General features: G+C 40.7%; 1 protein-coding gene across 7 annotated transcripts in view; it reads right to left on the bottom strand.

Moving 5' to 3' along the window:
• MICAL3 (microtubule associated monooxygenase, calponin and LIM domain containing 3) overlaps positions 1-22557 on the bottom strand; it is a 253825-nt gene that overhangs the window by 141223 nt on the left and 90045 nt on the right. For all 7 annotated transcript variants that reach the window (XM_070409271.1, XM_070409266.1, XM_070409267.1 and 4 more), the window contains exons 2-11: positions 16740-17079; positions 14219-14426; positions 11570-11686; positions 11077-11178; positions 10364-10519; positions 9058-9158; positions 4549-4806; positions 4038-4153; positions 2919-3045; positions 758-854 (exon numbers count right to left, since the gene is read on the bottom strand). In XM_070409271.1, coding sequence (XP_070265372.1) covers positions 758-854; positions 2919-3045; positions 4038-4153; positions 4549-4806; positions 9058-9158; positions 10364-10519; positions 11077-11178; positions 11570-11686; positions 14219-14426; positions 16740-17003 — 1546 coding nt within the window. In that variant the 5' untranslated portion in view covers positions 17004-17079. The remainder of the gene's footprint in view (positions 1-757; positions 855-2918; positions 3046-4037; positions 4154-4548; positions 4807-9057; positions 9159-10363; positions 10520-11076; positions 11179-11569; positions 11687-14218; positions 14427-16739; positions 17080-22557) is intronic.

Genomic DNA, 22557 nt, shown 5'->3' with positions numbered 1-22557 from the left:
CAAGTTCAGAGATACTATATAACCTGCTCATGACCACACACTTCACAAATGGCAAAGATTGGACTGGGACCCAGTTGTACCTGACCTCAAAGTGAGATTTCTTCTAATTATGGTCCACTGTTCTCTTTCCATCCTCAATATCAATACCAGATTTAAGCCTTTACAACTGTTAGCTGACTATTGTAATGGCATTTGCCTTCTCCATCCCATCTTACATGTAGAGGTATACTCACATCACTCTCCTTTAAAACAAATCTTCAGGGACCTTTCAATACACACAAAATATGAAATGGCCTTTGTCTCTGTCACTGTATCCTGGCAATATCATTGTACTCAGTTAAAATGCCACTATTTCTTCCATAAAGCCTTACCCCCAAAACCTTAGCTGGCGTGTGTATGTGCCCACATGCTGCCCTTTTCTCTTTCTCAATAGCATCTCTATCTGGTTTCTCTTTATTTCTTCATAATACCTTAAATCAAGGTTTCTTAACCTTGACACACTGATATTTTTGGCTGGGAGCTGATTTATGTGCAGTAGGAGGTTTAGCTGAATCCTTGGATGTCAGTAACATCCTCTTCAACTCAAGACAATAAAAAATGTCCCCAGAAACTACCAAATGTCCTCTAAGGGGCAAAATCATGTCTGGTTGAGAACCACTGCCTTACACAGTACTATGTACACTAAGAGCTCAATAAATAATTACAGACTTCTCTGAATAGGTTACCTACATTTCAAAAGAGCATTATCAGAACTCACCATTGCGAGTCAACTTTGGGGTAGTTCGGGAATTCACCAGGTTCTCCATTTCCAGATGAATATCTTTTGTTTCTCCAGTATCATATAAATGGCGCACCTGGCAGAAATGTAAAAAGTTGTAAAGAAGGAAAATCAAACAAGTAACAAATTCCCACCAGAGAAGAGAATGACAGATGAAAGATTGTGATAGCAGACTGGGCAAAGTTTAGACAGAAGTTATGATGATGACCTAGGTTACATATAAACAAATACATAAATTGTGCTAAAAATTCACTACTCAGCTACAGAAGTCCTTCTGATAATCTCTGTTGGACCTATTTTGAAAAAAAAAATTTACTTAAAAAATGTTTTTTTATTGATTTCAGAGAGGAAGGCAGGAGAGACAGAAACATCAATGATGAGAGAGAATCATCGATCACCTGCCTCCTGCATGCCCCCTACTGGGGATCAAGCCTGCAACCTGGGAATGTGCCTGGACCTGGAATTGAACCATGACCTCCTGGTTCATAGGTCTACGCTCAACCACTGAGCCACACTAGCCGGGCAAAATCTACTTTTTAGTTGATAATACATATAGTAAAATGATGCATTTTTGTAAATGAATATCCTATATAATAAAAGCCTAATATGCTAAGTGTCCAGTCGTCCATTCAACCAATTGAAGGGTAATATGCTAATGATATGCTAAGGCTGCTCAACCGCTCACTATGATGTACACTGACCACCAGTGGGGAGAAGCTCCGACTGGTAGGTTAGCTTGCTGCTGGGGTGAGGCCGATTGGGACTGAGCAAGATGGGCTGGACATGCACTGAAGCCCTCCCACGTCCCTCCCTGGCCCCGATTGTGAACCGGTGGGGTCCCTCAGCCTGGCCTGCGCCCTCTCACAATCTGGGAGCCCTCGGGGGATGTTGGAGAGCTGGTTTCGGCCCCATCCCACAGGCCAGGCCAAGGGACCCCACTGGTCCATGAATTCATGCACCCGGCCTTGAGTACCCATATAACAACCCAGATCAAACTTTACAACATCTCCAGGCTTGCAGTCAGTATTCTGATCCCAAAGGTGACCACTATTCTGATTTCTATCACCAAGGATTAATTTTGCTTGTTTTTGAACTTTATGTAAATGAAATTATAAAGTACATATTCTTTTGTATGTGGATTTTGTTTGCACAGTTAATGACTCTGAGATTCATTCATGTTGAATGTAGCAAATATTTCAGTCTTTCTCATGACTGTACATGTTCTATTGTAAAATATACTACAATTAATTTATTCTACTGCTGATGGATGTTGAGGTTGTTTCTGGTTTCTGCATGTTATGAATAATGCCTATTATATGTTTTTTGGTGTTGTTATGCACTTGTTTTGTTGGGTATGTTGGACCCCTAGTGCTGCCCTCTATTAGCAGGTTTCATGGATGTCTTATAGACTTACCACACGTAAGTATAAAAAGCCTAAAGGTGTCAACTTCAGGTAGAAAGTGAATAAACAATTACTCTACAACATTGGCAAATATGTTGAATAGACTACTTTCTAAAAACTGATGGGCTCTTTAGGATAATTGTGCTCTGTAAATTATCATAACTTCTGTCTACACTATGTCATTCTTAAAGTAGTTATAAGGCTTTAGACATTCTGAAAAATAACTCAGTACAAAAATGACCTACAATATTTTTTAATTGTAGAGAGTGTCTTATCTTTTAAAGTTCTTTCCAGTGAATAATCTCAGTTGTCCTCACAATGATCCTGTCTGTGAGTAGCAGGGATGATCACCTTCATTTTACAAATAAAGAAACTGAGGTTCAGAGAAAGTGAAATGACCATTCCAAGTTACAAGAGACTGTTAGTGATAATGCAAGTGAAAGTCACATTTCCTGACTAGTGAACAAGTGCTCTTTCCCTACAAGATACAATGTGAATCAGGAGACCTGGGATAAATCCCTGGATCTATCATTTTTGTCACGTCTGATCTTCTGGCAAGTTATTCAACAACTCTCTGCCTTAGCTGCTCAACTTGTTGATGGACAATAATATCTACTTCAACCAACTCAGAGAGACATCTACTTGAATCTACTTGAGGGAAAGGTTGTATATATGTTTGTTATTAATAGGCAAATTTCAAAGGACCCAGATATGGATCACTGACTAGAAGACACTTACCTGGGTTGGCCGGAGAAAGTTGATGTTAATATTGGGATATCTGGTGACAGGGTCTATGCTGTATTGGCTGAAGTTTTTACTCACATTCTCAGGGGTTGTCTGAGGCAGTAACCTATAAATGCTTTCCCTGTAATAACACAGCAATATACTCAGAGCATGACAAGGACCACGAACATCTCCTTCTACTTTGAGAATATTTCTATTTTTTGACAGTCCCCAAATTATCTGAAGGATGATAAATCTTCATCCTTGACTGGTTTCCTCCAATCCTACATCAGCTCTTGCTTCCCATTCCCACCAGCTCAATAATTCCACAGGCCTGGTTAAGGGCCAACGAGAATAGCAAAGACATTGCTGTGGGCAGAGATAAAAAGTATGACCTTAATTTAAAAGGCAAGTAATTTACTGCTTTGTTTTTTGAAGTATGCCAATATTTAATATGTAAGAGAATCACAGATGAAAAAAGAACTTGTCATCAAATTACCCAGAGTGCCTTAAGTAACAGACTTAAAATGACATCAACCACCAATTTCATCCAGGAAATCTTCTTTCTCTAGTTTTTCAGGTTAAGGTATTTGTTCATTATCAGCAAATACCAAGATTCTTACCTTATTTGCAATAATCTGCTTCAAAATATCTGACATTTGAAAACTTGAGAAATGTTTACAAGCAGTTTGGTATTTTCCTTTGAATTCAAAGTCACTTTTAATCTCATCTCTTATTTGAGTATGTCCCCTATTACGACATTGATTTCATTAGTTTACACCTTTCTAGTTTAAGAACGAGAGGATTTAATGTACTATTTTTATGTATTTGTTTATGTGACTGTCATAAAGGACTCAGATACCATCTTTCAAAGGTATACAAAGATTCAGATACCATTAGTCCACAACAAATTGAGTTTGGACAGGGATAAGAGAAAAACACTTAGATAATCTTTACATTTTATAATTTCTTAAATAGATATCTTGCCTTTCCTCTCTTGAATAAGAAAACATCTTTAATTAAAACAGGAAGAGAGATAGAAGGAAGAACAAACCTGTGTTTTGTCTTAAGAGCAAAACACTCACCACTCCCAGTTTTTTCTCACAAAAGGAACCCCTGGTTACTTCCCATTACCTCTCTGCCAGGACTTCCAAGGGACTTGTTCCTAGAGACCAACTTCGTACCATCCAGGCGGAGTCCATAGCAGCTAGAAAGCCCCGGGCAATTCCTGTTCCCATTGGCCAAAAAGGCTATCAAGAAGATATAAAACAAATAATTAAAATAACTTACATTTTAAAAGAGAGAAAGTAAACTAAGTAACTAAGTAAGAGATTGCTATTGAAAGTAGTCTTTGGCAACTGTTCAGATACTGGACTTCTCTGCTTCACAAACTGGCAGAAGGGCAAGTTAAGGAAGTTTCTGCTTCATAAATTGGTAGAAGGGCAAGTCAAGGATGTTGCAGCATTTCCATTGTTACTTAGCAAGTCTGGGTTCCCCATGGCCTATGATGCTTCCCTATATCAGGAAATATAACTCCTACAGGGAGTTCACTTATGTGGTATAATGTTGTAGACTCTCACTCCACAATCAAAGCACCTAGGTTTGTTTCCAACTACTATTAAGTGCCGTCATCCTTAATACTCACCTCTAGGAGGCTGTCCCCAACCAGAGCCACTAGTAACTGGTGTCCATTCTGCTCTCGCACCAAGGCAGCATTCTCAGAGGCATACATACAAGTGAAGTCGAACATGGCCACATCGGGCTGCCCATAGTGATTGATGGCAAAATCCAGAGATGGTAGCTGCTGCTGGGTGGAGAAGTCTGCTGCTTCCCTGGCATAGTTCAGCAGAGCCTCTTGGTCCACATTCTCCCGGGAAAGCAAGAGCTCTGTGTCGGCATAGTCCTAGCTCCAGAAAGGGAAGAGGCTCAGTGGAAAAGTCTAAGTACAAGTCTAACTGGCTCAAGCCACACTACACATATCGGACATAACTGAGTTTTTCACCGCTTTTCCCATTCCCCTAAAGTGATTTCATATTCCAAAACAAGTCTTTTAAACATATTACAAAGAAAAAGGGGAAGGCTAAGTGGGAATAGAAGGATCATACCTCAACATAATAAAAGCCTTATATGACAAACCTATAGCCAACATCATACTCAGTGGGCAAACACTAAAACCATTTCACCTAAGAACAGGAACAAGACAGGGATGCCCACTTTCACCACTCCTGTTTGATATAGTACTGGAAGTTCTAGCCATAGTAATTAGACAAGAAGAAGAAATAAAAGGTATCCAAATTGGAAAAGAAGAAGTAAAACTGTCATTATTTGCAGATGACATGATACTGTACAGAGAAAACCCTAAAGAATCCATCAAAAAATTATTAGACTTAATAAATGAATTTGGCAATGTAGCAGGATACAAAATTAACACCAAGAAATCTATGGCATTTTTATACACCAATAATGAACTTACAGAAAGAGAGATTAAAATAACAATTCCATTTACCATCGCACCAAAAAATTAAGATACCTAGGAATAAACTTAACTAAGGAGGTATAAAACCTGTACTCAGAAAACTACAGGACACTGAAAATAGAGATAGAGGAAGACATAAACAGATGGAAGGACATACCGTGTTCATGGATTGGTAGAATCAACATCATTAAAATGTCCATACTACCCAAAGCAATCTATAGATTCAATGCACTCCCCATTAAAATACCAACGGCGTATTTCACAGACCTAGAACGAACTCTCCAAAAATTCATCTGGAATAAAAAAAGACCCCGAATAGCTACAGCGATCCTGAGAAAGAAGAACAAAGTAGGAGGGATCTCAATACCAGATATCAAGCTGTATTACAAAGCCACTGTTCTCAAAACTTCTTGGTACTGGCACAAGAACAGACCAATGGAATAGAATAGAGAACCCAGAAATCGACCCAAACCACTATGCTCAATTAATATTTGACAAAAGAGGCAAGAGCATACAATAGAGTCAAGACAATCTCTTCAATAAATGGTGTTGGAAAAATTGGACAGATATATGCAAAAAAAATGAAATTAGACCACCCACTTACACCATACACAAAAATAAACTCAAAATGGATAAAAGACTTAAACATAAGATGGGAAACCATAAAAATCTTAGAGAAATCCACAGGCAGCAAAATCTCAGACATATGCCGAAGCAATATATTCACTGATACAGCTCCCAGGGGAAATGGAAACTAAAGAGAAAATAAACAAATGAGACTACATCAAAATAAAAAGCTACTGTACAGCAAAAGAAACCATCAATAAAACAACAAGAGAGCCCACTGCATGGGAGAACATACTTGCCAATGTTATATCCGATAAGGGTTTAATCTTCAACATTTACAGGGAACTCATACAACTTAACAAAAGAAAGATAAACAACCCAATCAAAAAATGGGCAACGGACCTAAAAAGATACTTTTTGAAAGAGGACATACAGAAGGACAAGAGACATATGAAAACATGCTCAAAGTCACTAATCATCCGAGAGATGTAAATCAAAATGACAATGAGGTACCATCTCACACCTGTCAGAATGGCTATCATCAACAAATCAACAAGTGCTGGTGAGGATGCAGAGAAAAGGGAACACTCATGCACTGCTGGTGGGAATGCAAGCTGGTACAGCCACTGTGGAGAACAGTATGGAGTTTCCTCAAAAAACGAAAAATGGAACTCCCATTTGACCCAGTGATCCCACTTCTAGGAATATATCCCAAGAAACCAGAAACACCAATCAGAAAGGATATATGCACCCCTATGTTCATAGCAGCACAATTTATAATAGCTAAGATTTGGAAATAGCCTAAGTGCCCATCAGCAGATTAGTGGATTAAAAAACTGTGGTACATCTACACAATGAAATACTACGTTGCGGTAAAAGGGAAGGAACTCCTACCATTTGCAACAGCAAGGATGGACCTGGAGAGCATTGTGCTAAGTGAAATAAGTCAGTCAGAGAAGGATAAATATCACGAACAACATAAACTGATGAACAAAAACAGATCCAGAGACAGAGAAGCATCGATCAGACTGTCAAACCTCAGAGGGAAAGCAGGGGAGCGTGGGGGGAAGGGGGAGAGATCAACCAAAGGACTTGTATGCATGCATATTAGCATAACCAATAGACACAGACACTAGGGGGGTGAGGGCATGAAGAGGGGTGTGTGTGTGGGGGATCGGGGGATAAGGACACACATGTAATACCTTAATCAATAAAGAATAAAAAAAAAGGGGTGGGGGGCTGTTTCTAAAAGAGACCAGGCTTTGCTGCTTAGTGCTGGCTTTTCCATGTACTTGGAGCAAATTACTACTTCTTTGATACTGTCCAATCCACTTCATAGAGTTATTCTGAATACTAAATAAAATAACTTATGTGATAGTGCTGGTAAACTGAAAAAGCACTTTATAGTTTATGTAACTATCAGCAATTATTACCTTCTGGGTAGCAAATAACTTTTGGCAACTGGGGCCACACGAAATACTTAACTTGCATAACTCCACAAACCCAAAAGTTTCAGTGCCAAAAGGTTTTGGAGGTGGGAGCAATAGCAGTCCAGGGGACTGGGAAGAAATATATTCAAAATGGAACAGAGGTTTAAAAATTAATAATAAGATTCTTAAAGGCTCTATAGAACCCCCCAACAAAGAAAAACAATAATGAGAGAAAAGGGGTTTTCCACATAAATGGCTGAAAAACTACTTTTCTATTTTGGAAGTTCCTGACATACTGAGCCAAATCTTTATTCTCCTGAAGTGGGGCTTATGGTTTCCAAGTGTCCCTGATGGTACTTTCAGTTACCACTACAAGATGTTAAAAGCCAAAACACAAATACTCAAGTTGGCCCTTGAAACAGTTTGTTCACCATTAATTAAGTGGTTAGAATGAATTTAGTGTTTAGCAGCACACACAGAAGGGATGGCTCTTGCCCTCTAAAAAAAATAAGTAAACAAAAAGGAAAAGTAAATCAGAGTCTTGGCATTCCAGATCGTTCCTACATAATTTCAACTGATAACAATGGGCACACTGCCTATTTTTTACTGATAAAACATTCAAATACATCTTGTTTATGCTCTTGGCAGAATGGGCTGCACACACTGCTTGGTCCTGTTTCTCCTCATAGACATAAAGGACCACAAGGTTAAGAAGCAGATACAAGGTAACAACTGGAAAGAGGCTATGCTGCAGGTACATGTTCATATGCTCACCCCTACCATTGCTCTCAGTTAAGGCTACAGTATACTGCAGATTAAAGTGACTGGATTCATTAGTATCCTGCAGAGACAGAGGACACCCTCAAATTCAGCCATGAGTCTGTGGTGGGAATTGTATATGTGGGGATAGTAATTCTCACATTGAGACCATATCAGACTTAAGAAATTCTCCTTAAGGAACCCTCTACCCTGTGGTTTTCTGATTTCCTATTCAGATCATCATCTCACAGAATGTCATACATTTAGTCACCTAAAAAAAGGCTGAGCAGGAGGACCTGGCTAAGGATGAATAAGAAGCCTTTACTGTTAGGTTATGCAGAGGTTTCAATACACCCTGACCGAGTCAGGGTTCCCTGGACTTCTGACAGCCACATCTAGAGTAAAACCAGAACCATTTTCAGGCTCCCATAAACACCAACTATTGCTTCTTGGTCAAACTCCATTCCCTCTAGCACCCCTTCCAAAAGATGACCTAACCAATAATTGGTCATACATGAAATTCTCTAGAACCACAAATCAAATCACCTAAAATTAAACTGAATATTTATTCCTGAATTATCTGAGATTTGCTTTGGAACAATCCAATTGCAGGACTGGGGAGTGAGTTGGGTACTAATGAAACAATATTGGTCATGTGTTGATAATTCTGAAAGCCAGATAATGGACACATGGGAGTTCATCAGATAATCCTCTCTACTTTTGTTTATATTAGAAAATTTCCATAATAAACTACTTTTTTAAGTTTAACGAAAAAACATTATAGTACATGTTACCAGATGAGTTAGGGGGCTTGTTTTCATTCCCTTGCAGGAAAACTCATCTGACAATAAAATTCTTTCTCTTGGTGATCATACTAACCAGTACAACATAAAAAGAGGTTTAAAAGAAATCTATCACTTACATGCAGTATCACCCCTTTGTCCAGTAAACTCTGCTTTTTGGCCGTCATTACAAAATAGTGTGTGTCATCTTTGTAGTAGACGATGTTCTCCAAGTCAATACCTGCAAAACAAAAATGTTGAAAGTATATTAGGGCAGAGAGATTGTATGTGGGTCCACAGAGACCAGGGTTGTAAAACCCTAAGCAGGAAAAGAGAAAGCAAAAAAGATGTCTGAGTCCAGATTCTCACTTCCTGAACATTCGGTTCATAAAAAGAGGGGGAACTTTGTTTATCTTTGTACTGCTCTGTAACTCACTTGACACTCTAAATTATCCTAAAAACAATGATCAATAGTAAGCAGAAATATATAAAGATTGAAAGAAAAAGAAAGATTAACCCTTAGTAAGACGGTCTGGGTTAGTTATCGGGTTAAACCTCTTTTATAGTCATCAAGGCAACTGGGGGAATCTACTAGAACTGGAAGCAGAGAGTGAACTACTGGCTTTTAATTTCAATTAATCTAAAAAAATAGATGTAATGGAAAGAAATCATGTTCTAGAAAACAGAGAATTAGAATCTGCTGTACATTTTTGTTGCATTGAAACATCTAAGTTAATTTATTCAAAAGCTATCATATAAAAATCTCATTCCTATCTAGCATATGGTTTACTTCAAGACCAAAGTAGAACTTAGTAGACAAAGTAGTACACTCAATGCCTAAAGTCAGGTTCTCAATAAACCAGAGAACTACCAGCCAATAGGTTACTGCATTAAACCACTTAGAGCAGTGGTTCTCAATCTTCCTAATGCCGCGACCCTTTAATACAGTTCCTCATGTTGTGGTGACCCCCAATTTCATTGTTACAAATTGAACATAATTAAAGCATAGTGATTAATCACAAAAACAATATGTAATTATATATGTGTTTTCTGATGGTCTTAGGCGACCCCTGTGAAAGGGTTGTTCGACCCCCAAATGGGTCGCGACCCACAGGTTGAGAACCGCTGACTTAGAGCCACAGTGTAGAGGAAGGGGTAGGAGAAGAGTTGGTAAAAGACAGCACGAACACTTAAAAACAAACACACAAATATAGTAAAAACCCAATCCAGAGTATCTCAGTCCCTGTGATGAGGATAAAGAACATTAGAGTAGCAATCAGTGATGGAAAGCATTACACTTAGAACAAAGCATGTGAGTGAGGAAGGAGCAACGGGTAAATGACACAGTAACACCAATGATTACCCACCCACCAAACTATCCAAGAGAAAGCCACAAGTAGTTATTTAAAGTTCTATCCTTATTGCTTTCAAGGCACTGATACCAACCTGTAGCTTCCCTGAGCTCCTGGAAAAATTTTTGGTTGAATATGAAAGCCACTCCACTGATCTCTTCCACTTTGGCTTCTGCTGTTGTATTTCGGTTGATAAAATTTGCTGTAATGGCAATGGCCAGTTTGCCTCGAAATTCCTTCCGACGAAATCCTGGAGGGAAAGAAATTTTCAGATGTGGCAACAGTTGGCTAGAGAGGAAGGAAGGTCACTTCAAACAGGAAGTGGGTATTGATGATGACATTTGGGAACATAGGTGATAAAAATCAATGGAAAAATTTTAGGGCAGCTCTTCTCAACCTGAAAATAAGGTGTTTACCCATCAAAGAATATAACAATCCAGAAAAGAAGTCAAAGTCTCCTACACACTAACAAAAAATTTGAAATCTGACTAACCAGAATGTTACTTAATACTAGGAATTCCATTTTTTTTTTTAAAAAAAGGGAAGCCATCTTTTTATTAAGCTGAGATTTAATCCTGTAGTGCCAACTGCTCAAAGTATAGCTTGTCTCTTAGTACCCTAACAAGAGTACCCTGTAAGAAGTAAACCAAGTACCACTTAGCTAGGGAAGGCTGGGACTGCCATTAAATTAGAGTAGGTAGCACACATATGTAGATCCTCTCTGATGACACAAATTCTCACCCCAGGGTTTGGAGAAGGTCACCCTTCACTCTGCAATAAACCAGGAAAAGGAATAATGACCAATACCTTCCAAGGTGTTCCTACGGCCATCCCCTCCAATGATCACTTCAAATTCATATTCTGACACAGGATGGGTTTTAGGGTGCACCAGTGCCCGCCAACCTATCCCTGTAGACCAAAGTAAAATTGAAGGTTGTCACCCAGATCATATTCATACACCTAAGACATCTCAAGATACCCAGGTAGGCAAACACCAAGCCAAAAATAGGTTTAAAAGCATGGGGTACAAACCACAGAAAGAAAGAGGCCTCACAAAGGAACGTTCCCACCATACAATTTTCTATAATGAATACAAGTGCCTGCAATGTCTAATACTATCTCGAAGGCCTCTTCATTAAATCAAAAGTTCCTCAAAAGATACTGGCTATACAGAGAAGCCCTTTTTAAGTAGTTCTGAAAACAACCCACAGATTCCTATAGTTTTCTGCTTTGATCTCACCTTTTCTCACCCATTTGATGCCCTTTTATCCCTACTCCCCCCTTTTCCAATTCAACTCACGTTCATTTTCTTGGTCCTCAGGAGGGTGTACAAGTCCTTGGAATTCTACACTGACATGAATTTCAATGCCTAGGATCAATGCTACTTTCAAAAGTATTAGTTGAAGCTGACGGATACCTGGGTAAACAAAAAGATAACACAAGTTAGGGCACATTGAACAAAAGAGTACCAGTTAGCAGTCACTGCTCAGGTTTCCACCTGTCCACCTATGCAGAGTTTATCCAGATTCTCAACGCTTCCTATAACAGGAGACATTTTCCAAGCCATGTTCCACAGCCTCTTTCTTTACTAAGGGCAAGAAATGCTCTAGAGCAGTGGTTCTCAACCTTGGCTGCACATTAGAATCACCTGGGAATCTTTTTAAAATCCTGATTTCTGGGCTTCATCCTCCGGAAATTCTGTTTCTTTGTTACTAATGTTGTGGCCCCACCCCATAACAAAGAAACAGAATTTCCGGAGAATGAGGCCCAGAAATCAGGATTTTAAAAAGATTCCCAGGTGATTCTAATGTGCAGCCAAGGTTGAAAACCACTGCTCTAGAGAGACACACAAGCCCACTCCCACCTCTTGGGTGAGATACAGTGGGGCCTTGACTTACGAGTTTAATTAGTTCTGAGACCGAGCTCGTTAAGGAGCTCGTTAAGGAGCTCATTAACTCAAATTACTCTATCCACTCAATGCAAAAACTCAGAGGAGAGACAGCCGGTATCTCAAAAAACTCATTAGTCGGGACACTGGTAAGTCAAGGCCCCACTGTATTTAAAATAAGCAAAAGCTCTGAGATAACAAGAAATTGTGGCCAACAGGAGACTCTACTTTATATGCTCTCCTGATTCAGTTAGAGCCACAATTATTTAGCAGAACCTACAATACTTACAGGACATGGTAGTTACTAGAAGAGGCAGAAGATATGCACCCACAAGTATGCTTTCCAGTTAGATCCAAAGGGGGCTGTACTACTTCCTGGGATTCCACATAGTTCTCCTTCATCTTATTACCTAACTGATCTTCACAGATGCTTAGAGGTGAGAAGGGGAACTTCAATGCAAGTTTAGTAGTCTCTTACCGTTCCCCCTCCCACTACTGGTCTATAGTTGCAGAAGCTAAGGTTCAAAATGAATGAAAATCTTGCTCATTATTCTAGTGAGATTTATTTAACCAGTTAACTGCCATGATATTTTGAATTTAATTAAAAAAGATTCCCTGCTTGCATCTATAGACACTTATGGCGTACAAATAGTTAATATTCAGTGAGTACCTGCCAGATGCCAGACACACTAGATAAAAATCTAGTCCCTGATGTAGGACACAGCTCCAAGACATATCCTGCCATACATAAGGCAGACAAATCCACTGAATGAATGACCTTTGGTCCTCTCTTAAGAACAGTCCTACCTGCAGCCTGTGGCTAATGTGCTAGGAGTGCATGCAAATCCTCCTCTAGATCATTTGGTTATTTTCCCCAGGTTTTACAACCTGACTCATTCAGAGTCACACATGCAGTGACTCATTAAATCCCATGTTAGCACACATTTTATATTTGCAGACAACTGGGTTCCAAGATGCTTTAAACATTACAGCCCAATAGGTGGGCAGAGTGCTTCTTCTGCCTAGGGAATGTGGCAGCTGTGGCCAGTGTTTGGTAAACTGGCACAGCCACTTCAAACAGCAAAAGGTTTAATAGTTGACTGTATTTACAGGACACAACTGAAGGAACTCAGAACAAAAGTTCCTTGATAAGGTTTCTCTGGAATTAATGATCACACTTCAACCTCATAATGTAGACACTGTTTTCATGAACACACACAGTCATGAAAACAAAATCACTGACTGCATTAACTTGTATTTACTTCAAAGCTTGAATATGACAAGAGTATAGCAAAAACTCTCTGGGCTGTAGACCTCATGAGAATTGTCTAACCCAGCGGTTCTCAACCTGTGGGTCGCAACCCATTTGGGGGTCAAACAACCCTTTCACAGGGGTTGCCTAAGACCATCGAAAAACACATATATAATTACATATTGTTTTTGTGATTAATCACTATGCTTTAGTTATGTTCAATTTGTAACAATGAAAATACATCCTGCATATCAGATATTTACATTACAATTCATAACAGTAGCAAAATTACAGTTATGAAGTAGCAACGAAAATAATTTTATGGTTGGGGGTCACCACAACATGAGGAACTGTATTAAAGGGTCGCGGCATTAGGAAGGTTGAGAACCACTGATCTAACCAAAGAACTCGCATTATCAACTTGCCATTCACCAAAACTAGGAGTCTGCTTCTTCTATAACCGTGGTTTCCCCAGATGTGTCCTCATAGCTTTTATTCTTATACTAGTACAGCATCTTTCATATCACATTCCAAAGAACTGCATGCTTTGTTCTGCTTCTACTGGACTAAGAATCACCAGAGTCTAATCAAGGCCCACACTGGTCATCCTATTTCCTAGCCTGGCCCCAATGTCTATCCCACCATTGTAAGTGTTAAATAAGAGTCCAAGATCTAACTTAGAAATCCCTAAGCTAAATTCTGTGTAGGTTAAATCTTTCTAGGTTACAGAACAACACATGGAAGGTATTTTGACTCCAAGTAGAGTGTGTTTCTATACAACAGATACTAAAAGAACTGGTTTTACTTACTGATATGGTCAATGGCTCCAGCACAGAACTTGCCATAGAACTTCTTGGCACCCAAACCTCGCAGATCATGTATGGTGAATGGCCAGAGATGCAAGACATTGTTGCGGGAGAAGGCATCTCGTTTCTCAATAACAACTACCTTAGCTCCCAGTAAGGATAAGTCGATGGCTGTGCGGAGACCACAGGGGCCAGCTCCAATGATGAGACACTGAAAAACACAGCTGTTTTTAGGGCAAAGGCAGCATCTCTTGAGAAAGCTCACACTTCTAGAAAAGTTTCATGATCTCATAACCATCATTCCCTAAAGCCCCAAAATAGGGTTATTCTCTCCACTTCCAACCAATCTGGGCCACAACAGAACATTTGCAATGGTTTGAAGAAAAGCTGGTGGTGGCTATGAATAAAGAAGACATAATTGTCAGTGCCAGATACAAACTTAGCACATGTTCACCCTGTAGATCTGCAACATATTTAAATGGGTCATAGTTTCAACAAACGATTTAAAATCACATCTCATTTTCATCAAAAGGAGAGGATCTTTTGTTTTTTGTTTTTAAATATATTTTTACTAGAGGCCCGGTGCACAAATTCATGCACCTGTTAGATCCCTCGGCCTTTCCTGTGGGATGGGGCAGAAACCGGCTCTCTGACATCCCCTGAGGAGTCCCAGATTGTGAGAGGGTGCAGGCCAGGCCGAAGGACCCCACCAGTGCACAATCTGGGCTGGGGAGAGACGCGGGAGGTTGGCCAGCCAGGGAGGGACCGTGGGAGGGCTCCAGGGTGTGTCTGTCCCATCTCCCTCAGTCTTTATCAGCCGGACCCCAACAGCAAGCTAACCTACTGGTCAGGGCATCTGCCCCCTGGTGGTCAGTGCACATTAGAGCAATCAAACCATGACTACCTCGTTCGTAGGTAGATGATCAACCACTGACCCACACTGGCTGGGCAGGAGAGGCTCTTTTGGAAGGTTTCTAAGTCAAGCAGATTTCTGTCCAAGGAGACATAGATTATTAAATACATAGTCCTCGCAACCTTAGAGTCCTGGAATGGGTCTTCCACTCAAATGATTCCCAGGAGGTAACTTCCAAGAGACAAAGTTTTATGTGCTGAAAAAAGTTCTTAAATCATACTTTAGACAAAGTCCAGGGAAAGGATCTTGAAAATCCATATTTTATAGAAGTATTTAGGGTGAGACTGGACACAACTAATTTGCATTGCATGTGCAGAAGAAAAAAACAGAACATGCAATATTTTGGCTTTGAATTCCTTTTATCCTTAATAAAACTCCCGAACTCACTCATAAAAGTCATGCCTTTGAATTTCTTGAATTTTGCTGATAAATATCTAACTAAATGGCCCGGCCAGTGTGGGTCAGTGGTTGAGAGTAGACCTATGGACCAGAAGGTCACGGTTCGATTCCCGGTCAGGGCACATGCCCAGGTTGCAGGCTTGATCCCCAGTGTGGGTGTGCAGGAGGCAGCCAATCAATGATTCCCTTTCATCACTGATGTTTGTATCTCTCTCCTTTTCCCTTCCTCTCTGAAATCAATAAAAATATAAAAAATTTAACCAAATGCAAATCCACTGGGGATGGGTCTCTAAGTACCTATACTAGGCAAATTAAAGCTCATGAAAGAGCATTAATGACATAATCATGAAGTCATTTGCAACTTTATTTATTAGCTTTCTCCCAGAAGATGTGTTTTTATATAAGCAGGAAAGGCATTGTTTCTCTACTTCCTCATACCTACCCTTCCTGACTGAATAGCTCAGGTCTTTGCCCAGGTCTACCTTTTTCATGAAAACACTGTTTCTATATATTGTGAAGAAACCAAAAGAAATAATTTGGTTCATAAGGCCCTTAAAAAGACTTTTGAAATATGGATAAAAAGAGGTCTGAAGCCTGTGGCAAATTCCCACGTTGGCAGATATTATCTATACCTTACCATTTACTGAGTATAGAACAATGACTTTATAAAGTTGATATGCCAAACACCATGAAGCTGTGTTTGTATAGGATGCTAATAGGGCCTGGCTACTTCTTGGCTAAATGACCTGCATCCACGATCCCCAGTAGGGAGAGGGGATGGGGGGGGATGAGGGCGGTGTGTGTGTGGTGTGTGTGTGTGTGTGTGCGCGCGCGCGCGCGCGCGCGCGCGCAAGAGGCAGCTGATCAATGTGAGATTCAAAACAAAGCCTCAGCAAAAGAATGAAGTTGCTACACCATTAAAGTTATTCTGAAATAGTTGAAACCCTGAATGTTCAATATATAAGTACATGAAATAAGAATAAAGTTTGGCACATGAAACAGTCAAATGAACATAAATAATGGCTCCACAAACCTTCACAAGGTATAAGGTTTGACTTCCTATACTAGATCATGGCTGACTTGGCCTAGTTTTCACCCAGTCAGCTTCTACTTGATCCTTTTTTCAAGGCCTACCCCTACTCAAAAATCTTTTCTTTTCTGGTTAAATCCTTAGGTCAATGACCCCAAGGCCTCAGAATAGCCAAAGCTTACCTTGGTGTTAGTACATGCTTTTCCCTTTTTGTAGTCTTTGTGGCTGCCCCGTTTGTCCAGCTTTGCCCAGAGGGCTTTGGCTTTCCAGTAGTTGAGTTTGGACTTGAGCTTGTGATAAAAGGACCGATAGTCCTTAGGCTTCAGTTCAAGATGGTCACAGAGCTCTTGGAAGGCCTTAAGAGTCCCCTTGCAGGTGGTAGCCTGCACAAATTGGTCAAAGAGGGTGTGTGCTTGATTCATTGTCTCATTCTTACTCTCCTCCATGCTTCCCCACCCTCAGCACCCCAGACAAAGGGGGCAGTGGGATGGCTGTTGGTCCACTTGACACTGTCAGATTAAACTAACAAAAATAAAGAAAAAGAAATGGTAAATCCAAATTTTATCTACAAACATTTTCTAGGAGACATAACTCTTTTTCAATGGAATTCCTAAGTGCTCTAGTCATTCATTCAACAAATGTATATTGCACACCTTCTATACTCCAGGCACTGAGGTATTAGGTAAGGAAATATTAGTTAGTACAACAAAGGATTTGCAGTTTAGTGGGTGAGACAGATTCATAAACAGAATGTTAAATGTACTATGCTAAGTGTCATTAGTGAGAGAGGCACAAGGGATTGAGAACATTAAGGCAGAGTACCTAAGTCATAGGGAGAGAATCCTCATTGAAGATGAACCTGTGAGAAGTGACAGCTGAGTCTTTCAGGGTAAATAAGTGTTAGCAGGTATGGAAGAAGTGTAGGACCTGGGAAAAGAAGTGAAACAAGAAGGCTTGGGAGTGACTCTTAAGGTAAAAGAGTAAAAAATGATCCCCAGGTTTCCTGGCCACTGAGTGAAAGACATCAGGCCAGTGAATTAAAAGCAGAAGAACTCATTTGTGAGGGCGGGGTGGTGAGTCACCTTTTAGACCTGATATGTTTGTGCTGCCTTTGTGGAGGTGCTCACTAAGCAGATAGGTATGAATCTTTAGCTTGGGGAGTAGGTAGGGACCCAGCCCTAGATTTAGGCATCATTAGCATACAGGTGGTAGTTGAAACAATGATAGCTGAACACAAGGAGAGTCTGTGGTAAGAGAAGAGCCATAGGCTTCCAATAAGACCTGGGACTCATAAACTTGTAAGGAGCTGGCAGAGATAGATGAGCTCTCTAGAAAAAGATTATGAGGCACAGTGAAGAGAGGTCTGAAGGGAACCAAAGGGTAGTGTCATAGCAGTCTAAAAAGCACAAAGTTCAGAAGTATCAAAGTCAACAGGGATTTAAAGACTGAAAAAGTCCTGCCACTGCATATAGTATATGGCAGGGTGGGACGATCTTATAGCCATTCCACTTTGCCCACCGATATATTTGACAGTAATAATGATGATGTCTATACCTTCCACTTATCAAAAACATCTATCCATACACCCACCATCCTGTGTTTGCTGGGAAGAAGCTTTAAGATGAGAGATGGTATGTTAGGTGCTACTTTATCTACTCACTCCCTTGGGTCTTTTTCATAATTTTTGTACCATGTTTTATTTATCATCACTCTTTAGAAGTATAATGGGGGTGAGGGGGAGACGTAAGGAGGCAAAGGACCAAAGACCAAAACTAATCCATAGGGAGAACAGAAAGGGAGAGCAAGGCAGTAAGACTCTCTTCTAATTCTGAAGTTTTCTAATTTTAGTGCTAAGAATACCTTCATGGTCACAGTACTCATTTCTGGTGCTGTAGTCATGATGGTCCACCACAGGGGCAACACCAATTTACCACTAGTGTGATAAACAGGACTACACTGGAACTTTGCTTTAAAGAGGATTTACTATTGGAGATGGGGGCAGGTGGAAGAAGTGAGTTGTTGATCCACTGTGTTCAGCTGTAGAAGTAACCCACTGTTAATGAACCAACCCAAAGGTAGTGGGAGCCACCAAACTGTATGTGCTAATAAAATCAATTCTCAGAAGACAGGCACCAAATTCCAGACTGAGAACACGGGAAGAGATCCATGTTCTCTCCTGAAGCTCTTACACTGAGTAGGCCTCTGAGGAACAGAATCCCCTTTTGTGAAGTAGAAGTAACATACTGCTTCTCTCCAAAGCTCACCATGATATCATAAGGTTAACCAAGTCAACTGAAAATGTATCTTAAGTTTCATGAGTGAAAGTTAATAACTGAATACAAGGAACAGCCATTTCCCTCTGTTTTCTATGTCAACCGATGCATACACTTTATATACTGTGGAGGCCAAGTCAAAGACAGTAATTCTTTTTGTTTTTTGGTGGCTTCTTTTTAATTTTTTTAAAAATTAAATCTTTATTGTTCAGATTTTTACAGTTGTTCCTCTTTTTCCCCCCATAGCTCCCCTCTACCCGGTTCCCACCCCACCCTCTGCCATTACTCCCCACCACTGTCCTCATCCATAGGTGTAAGATTTTTTCCCAGTCTCTTCCCCCACACCCCTTTCCTCCCAAGAATTGTCAGTCCACGTCCTTTCTATGCCCCTGATTCTATTATATTCACCAGTTTATTCTTTTCATCAGATTACTTATTCACTTGATTTTTAGATTCACTTGTTGATAGATATGTATTTGTTGTTCATAATTTTTATCTTTACCTTTTTCTTCTTCTTCCTCTTCTTAAAGGATACCTTTCAGCATTTCATATAATACTGGTTTGGTGGTGATGAACTCCTTTAGTTTTTTCTTATCTGTGAAGCTCTTTATCTGACCTCCAATTCTGAATGATAGCTTTGCTGGGTAAAGTAATCTTGGTTGTAGATTCTTGCTATTCATCACTTTGAATATTTCTTGCCACTCCCTTCTGGCCTGCATAGTTTCTGTTGAGAAATCAGCTGACAGTCGTATGGGTACTCCCTTGTAGGTAACTAACTGTTTTCCTCTTGCTGCTTTTAAGATTCTCTCTTTGTCTTTTGCTCTAGGCATTTTAATTATGATGTGTCTTGGTGTGGTCCTCTTTGGATTCCTTTTGTTTGGGGTTCTCTGCACTTCCTGGACTTGTAAGTTTATTTCTTTCACCAGGTAGGGGAAGTTTTCTGATATTATTTCTTCAAATAGGTTTTCAATATCTTGCTCTCTCTCTTCTTCTGGCACCCCCATAATTCGGATGTTGGTACACTTGAAGTTGTCCCAGAGGCTCCTTACACTATCTTCATATTTTTGTATTCTTTTTTCTTTTTGTTTTTCTGGTTGGGTGTTTTTTGCTTCTTCGTATTTCAAATCTTTGATTTGATTCTTGCGATCCTCTAGTCTGCTGTTGGATCTCTGTATAATATTCTTTATTTCAGTCAGTGTATGCTTAATTTCTAGTTGGTCCTTGTTCATATCCTTGAGGGTCTCACTAGATTTATGGAGGGTCTCACTAAATTTATCAGCGGTTTCTAGAAAATTCTTGAAAAACCTTATAACTGTGGTTTTGAACTCTATATCCAGTAGTTTGCTTTCCTCCATTTCTGTCATTTGTGACCTGTATCGTTGTCTCCGCATTTTGGCTGCTTCCCTGTGTTGATAGAATGGCTTTCTGTGCTAGGTGTCCTATAGGGCCCAGTGGCTCAGCCTCCCCAATTACCTGAGGTGGACACTCTTGGTGCACCCCTTTGTGGGCTGTGTACACAGTCTTGTCGTAGTTAAGCCTTGATTGTTGTAGGTATCACTGGGAGGAATTGGCCTCCAGGCCAATTGGCTGTGAGAATCAGCTGTGTCTGTAGTGGGAGAACTTCTGTGCTGGAGACACCCTTCTGGGGCAAGACTTGCTTCAGTGGGGCTTTGGTGCTCACTGAGTCTGCCCCTGAGTGTGTCCCTTATGGATCTGAGGAATTGTAATCTGGATGGTCCCACTCTGACCACTGGGTACACTGGCTCTTGGATCTCTAAGGAGGTGCTAATTTTGCCTCTGCCTGAGGCTACCCAGCAGGAGCTACGGAGCGATCTGCAGATTCCTCTTCTTTGTTTGGGGTTTGGAGGTGCCCAGATGAGGCCCAGCTGTGAAGCAATGCAAGCTGCTGTGGGGCCTTGGGCCTTCTTTTGGATGTTCTGGGTCTCTCTGACCCAGCTGCAGTTTGTTAGGTAATTTTAGATTGCAAAGGGACAGGCCATTCATATGCTAAAGCCTCTGCGCACAGCTTGGGGCGGGGCGGGGTCTCAGGGAATCAACAGGGCGGAACAAACAGCTATGGCTGATCCTCAGTCCTGCCTTAAGAGGCCCCGGGTCTCAGGGTCCCGTGGTAATCGCTGCAAGCACCTCTGAGAGAAAGCCGCCCTCGAGTTCTGCCCGCTGCCAGACAGTCCAGTTTCTCCCCGTATGAGTCTGGGTCCCCAGAGACTCGCCTGAAACTGGAGTTCAGAGCAGTTGTAGCTCGAGACTCCCTCCTGATCGAAAAAGACAACCGTGTCCTCAGTTGCCAGCCCTTTCCGTGTGCGCCTCTGTACCTCTGCACTTTACTTCCGGACCTCCTCTGAGTCTCGGTGTGCTTTTCTCTTTCCTTCTAGTTGTAGAATTTCCACTCAGCCAGCCTTCCTGTTGTTCTGGATGATGTCCGTTTTGTCTTTTAGTTGTATTTTTGAAGTGGTTGTGTGAGGCAGCAATTTCAGGTGTTTACTTATGCCGCCATCTTGGTTTCTCCAAGACGGTAATTCTTTACCCAAAATACACTGACTTGGCTTCTCCTCCCAAATATATCACTTACTCAACAACCCCTGTAGCTTTGGATATAAAAACTACACTACTAAGAAACTTCCAATATCTACCTGGCCAAGAATCCAGTAAGGAGTGGGATTAACTGGAATTCATCTCCAATTTCCCCTAAATAAAAGTTTATTCTAGGTAGACATAACAGAAAGAGAAATATTTTAAAGTTCCTCTAAAGAGTCCATTCTTTTTCTTACAAATCAAGGCTTATCTTAGAAATGATAGTCAATAGATGGCTGTAGGGGCAGGAAAAAAACAAGTGTTTGTCCAAAGGCAGAAGGGTGACAGGTCATAACTAAGGACTAGAAACAAAGGTCCTAGAGTGTTTGCTCTGCCAAGGGCCCTCTCTGTGGATATTTCTGTAGCTTTATTTGCTGTTCTGGCAAGCAGACAGCACTCTGCAAGCCACTTGCATACCCTACCTGTATTCATCATTAACTTTAAGTCCACCAGAGTCACAATGTTTGGAAAGCTTTAATACACCTGGTCTAATCTCTCTGCCTTGTGTCAAGAAAGAAAATGATTTGTTGTTGTTGTTGTTGTTGTTCCTAAGTAGCAGCCACCTTCCACTCCTTGCCAGAATTGGAGCACTCAGTACTATAATTTTCTTGCTAAAACCAACACATTAAAGATCCTGCAATATGTGTTTCCAAAAGCCCTTCCCCCGTCATAAGGCCCACTTTATGCTCACACCTCCCTAAAAGAGTCTCACACTTTTGTTTTCAGAGAAGCATTTGCCTATGTAGGCTAACACCTTTTGGTTGGCTATCGCCCACTCTGTTTGAAATAAATATTCACTTCCAAAGAGTTGCTAACCACCACAGAGAGTACAAATCAAATGCCAGCACAGATGAACACCTCCACTAATAACTGGCCCCTAACCCTTCTGTTGATATAACACACTTTGAAATTTACAGGTTTCGGCCACAGCTCCCAGACAGCTGAGCAAGGGCCTGCTTCCAAGCAGCAGGCAAGTATTAAGTGCCCAGCTGAAGGGATTTCGACCTGCGGGTCACTAATGACAACAGATAAATAGAGGTAAGTTGGTTCCTGGAACAATGTGACAGGCACCCAAGGTAAGACTACACTAGAGTTATTCCCTCGGGCTGCCTCACTTTTCCTACTTTGCAAGCCA

This window comes from Myotis yumanensis, unplaced genomic scaffold, assembly GCF_028538775.1.
Source record: "Myotis yumanensis isolate MYYU_CA2020_CCGP unplaced genomic scaffold, mMyoYum1.0.hap1 SCAF_3, whole genome shotgun sequence".
Lineage (NCBI taxonomy): Eukaryota > Metazoa > Chordata > Mammalia > Chiroptera > Vespertilionidae > Myotis > Myotis yumanensis.
Note: the sequence above shows the minus strand (reverse complement) of the source record. Positions and strands in the feature narration are given on the sequence as shown.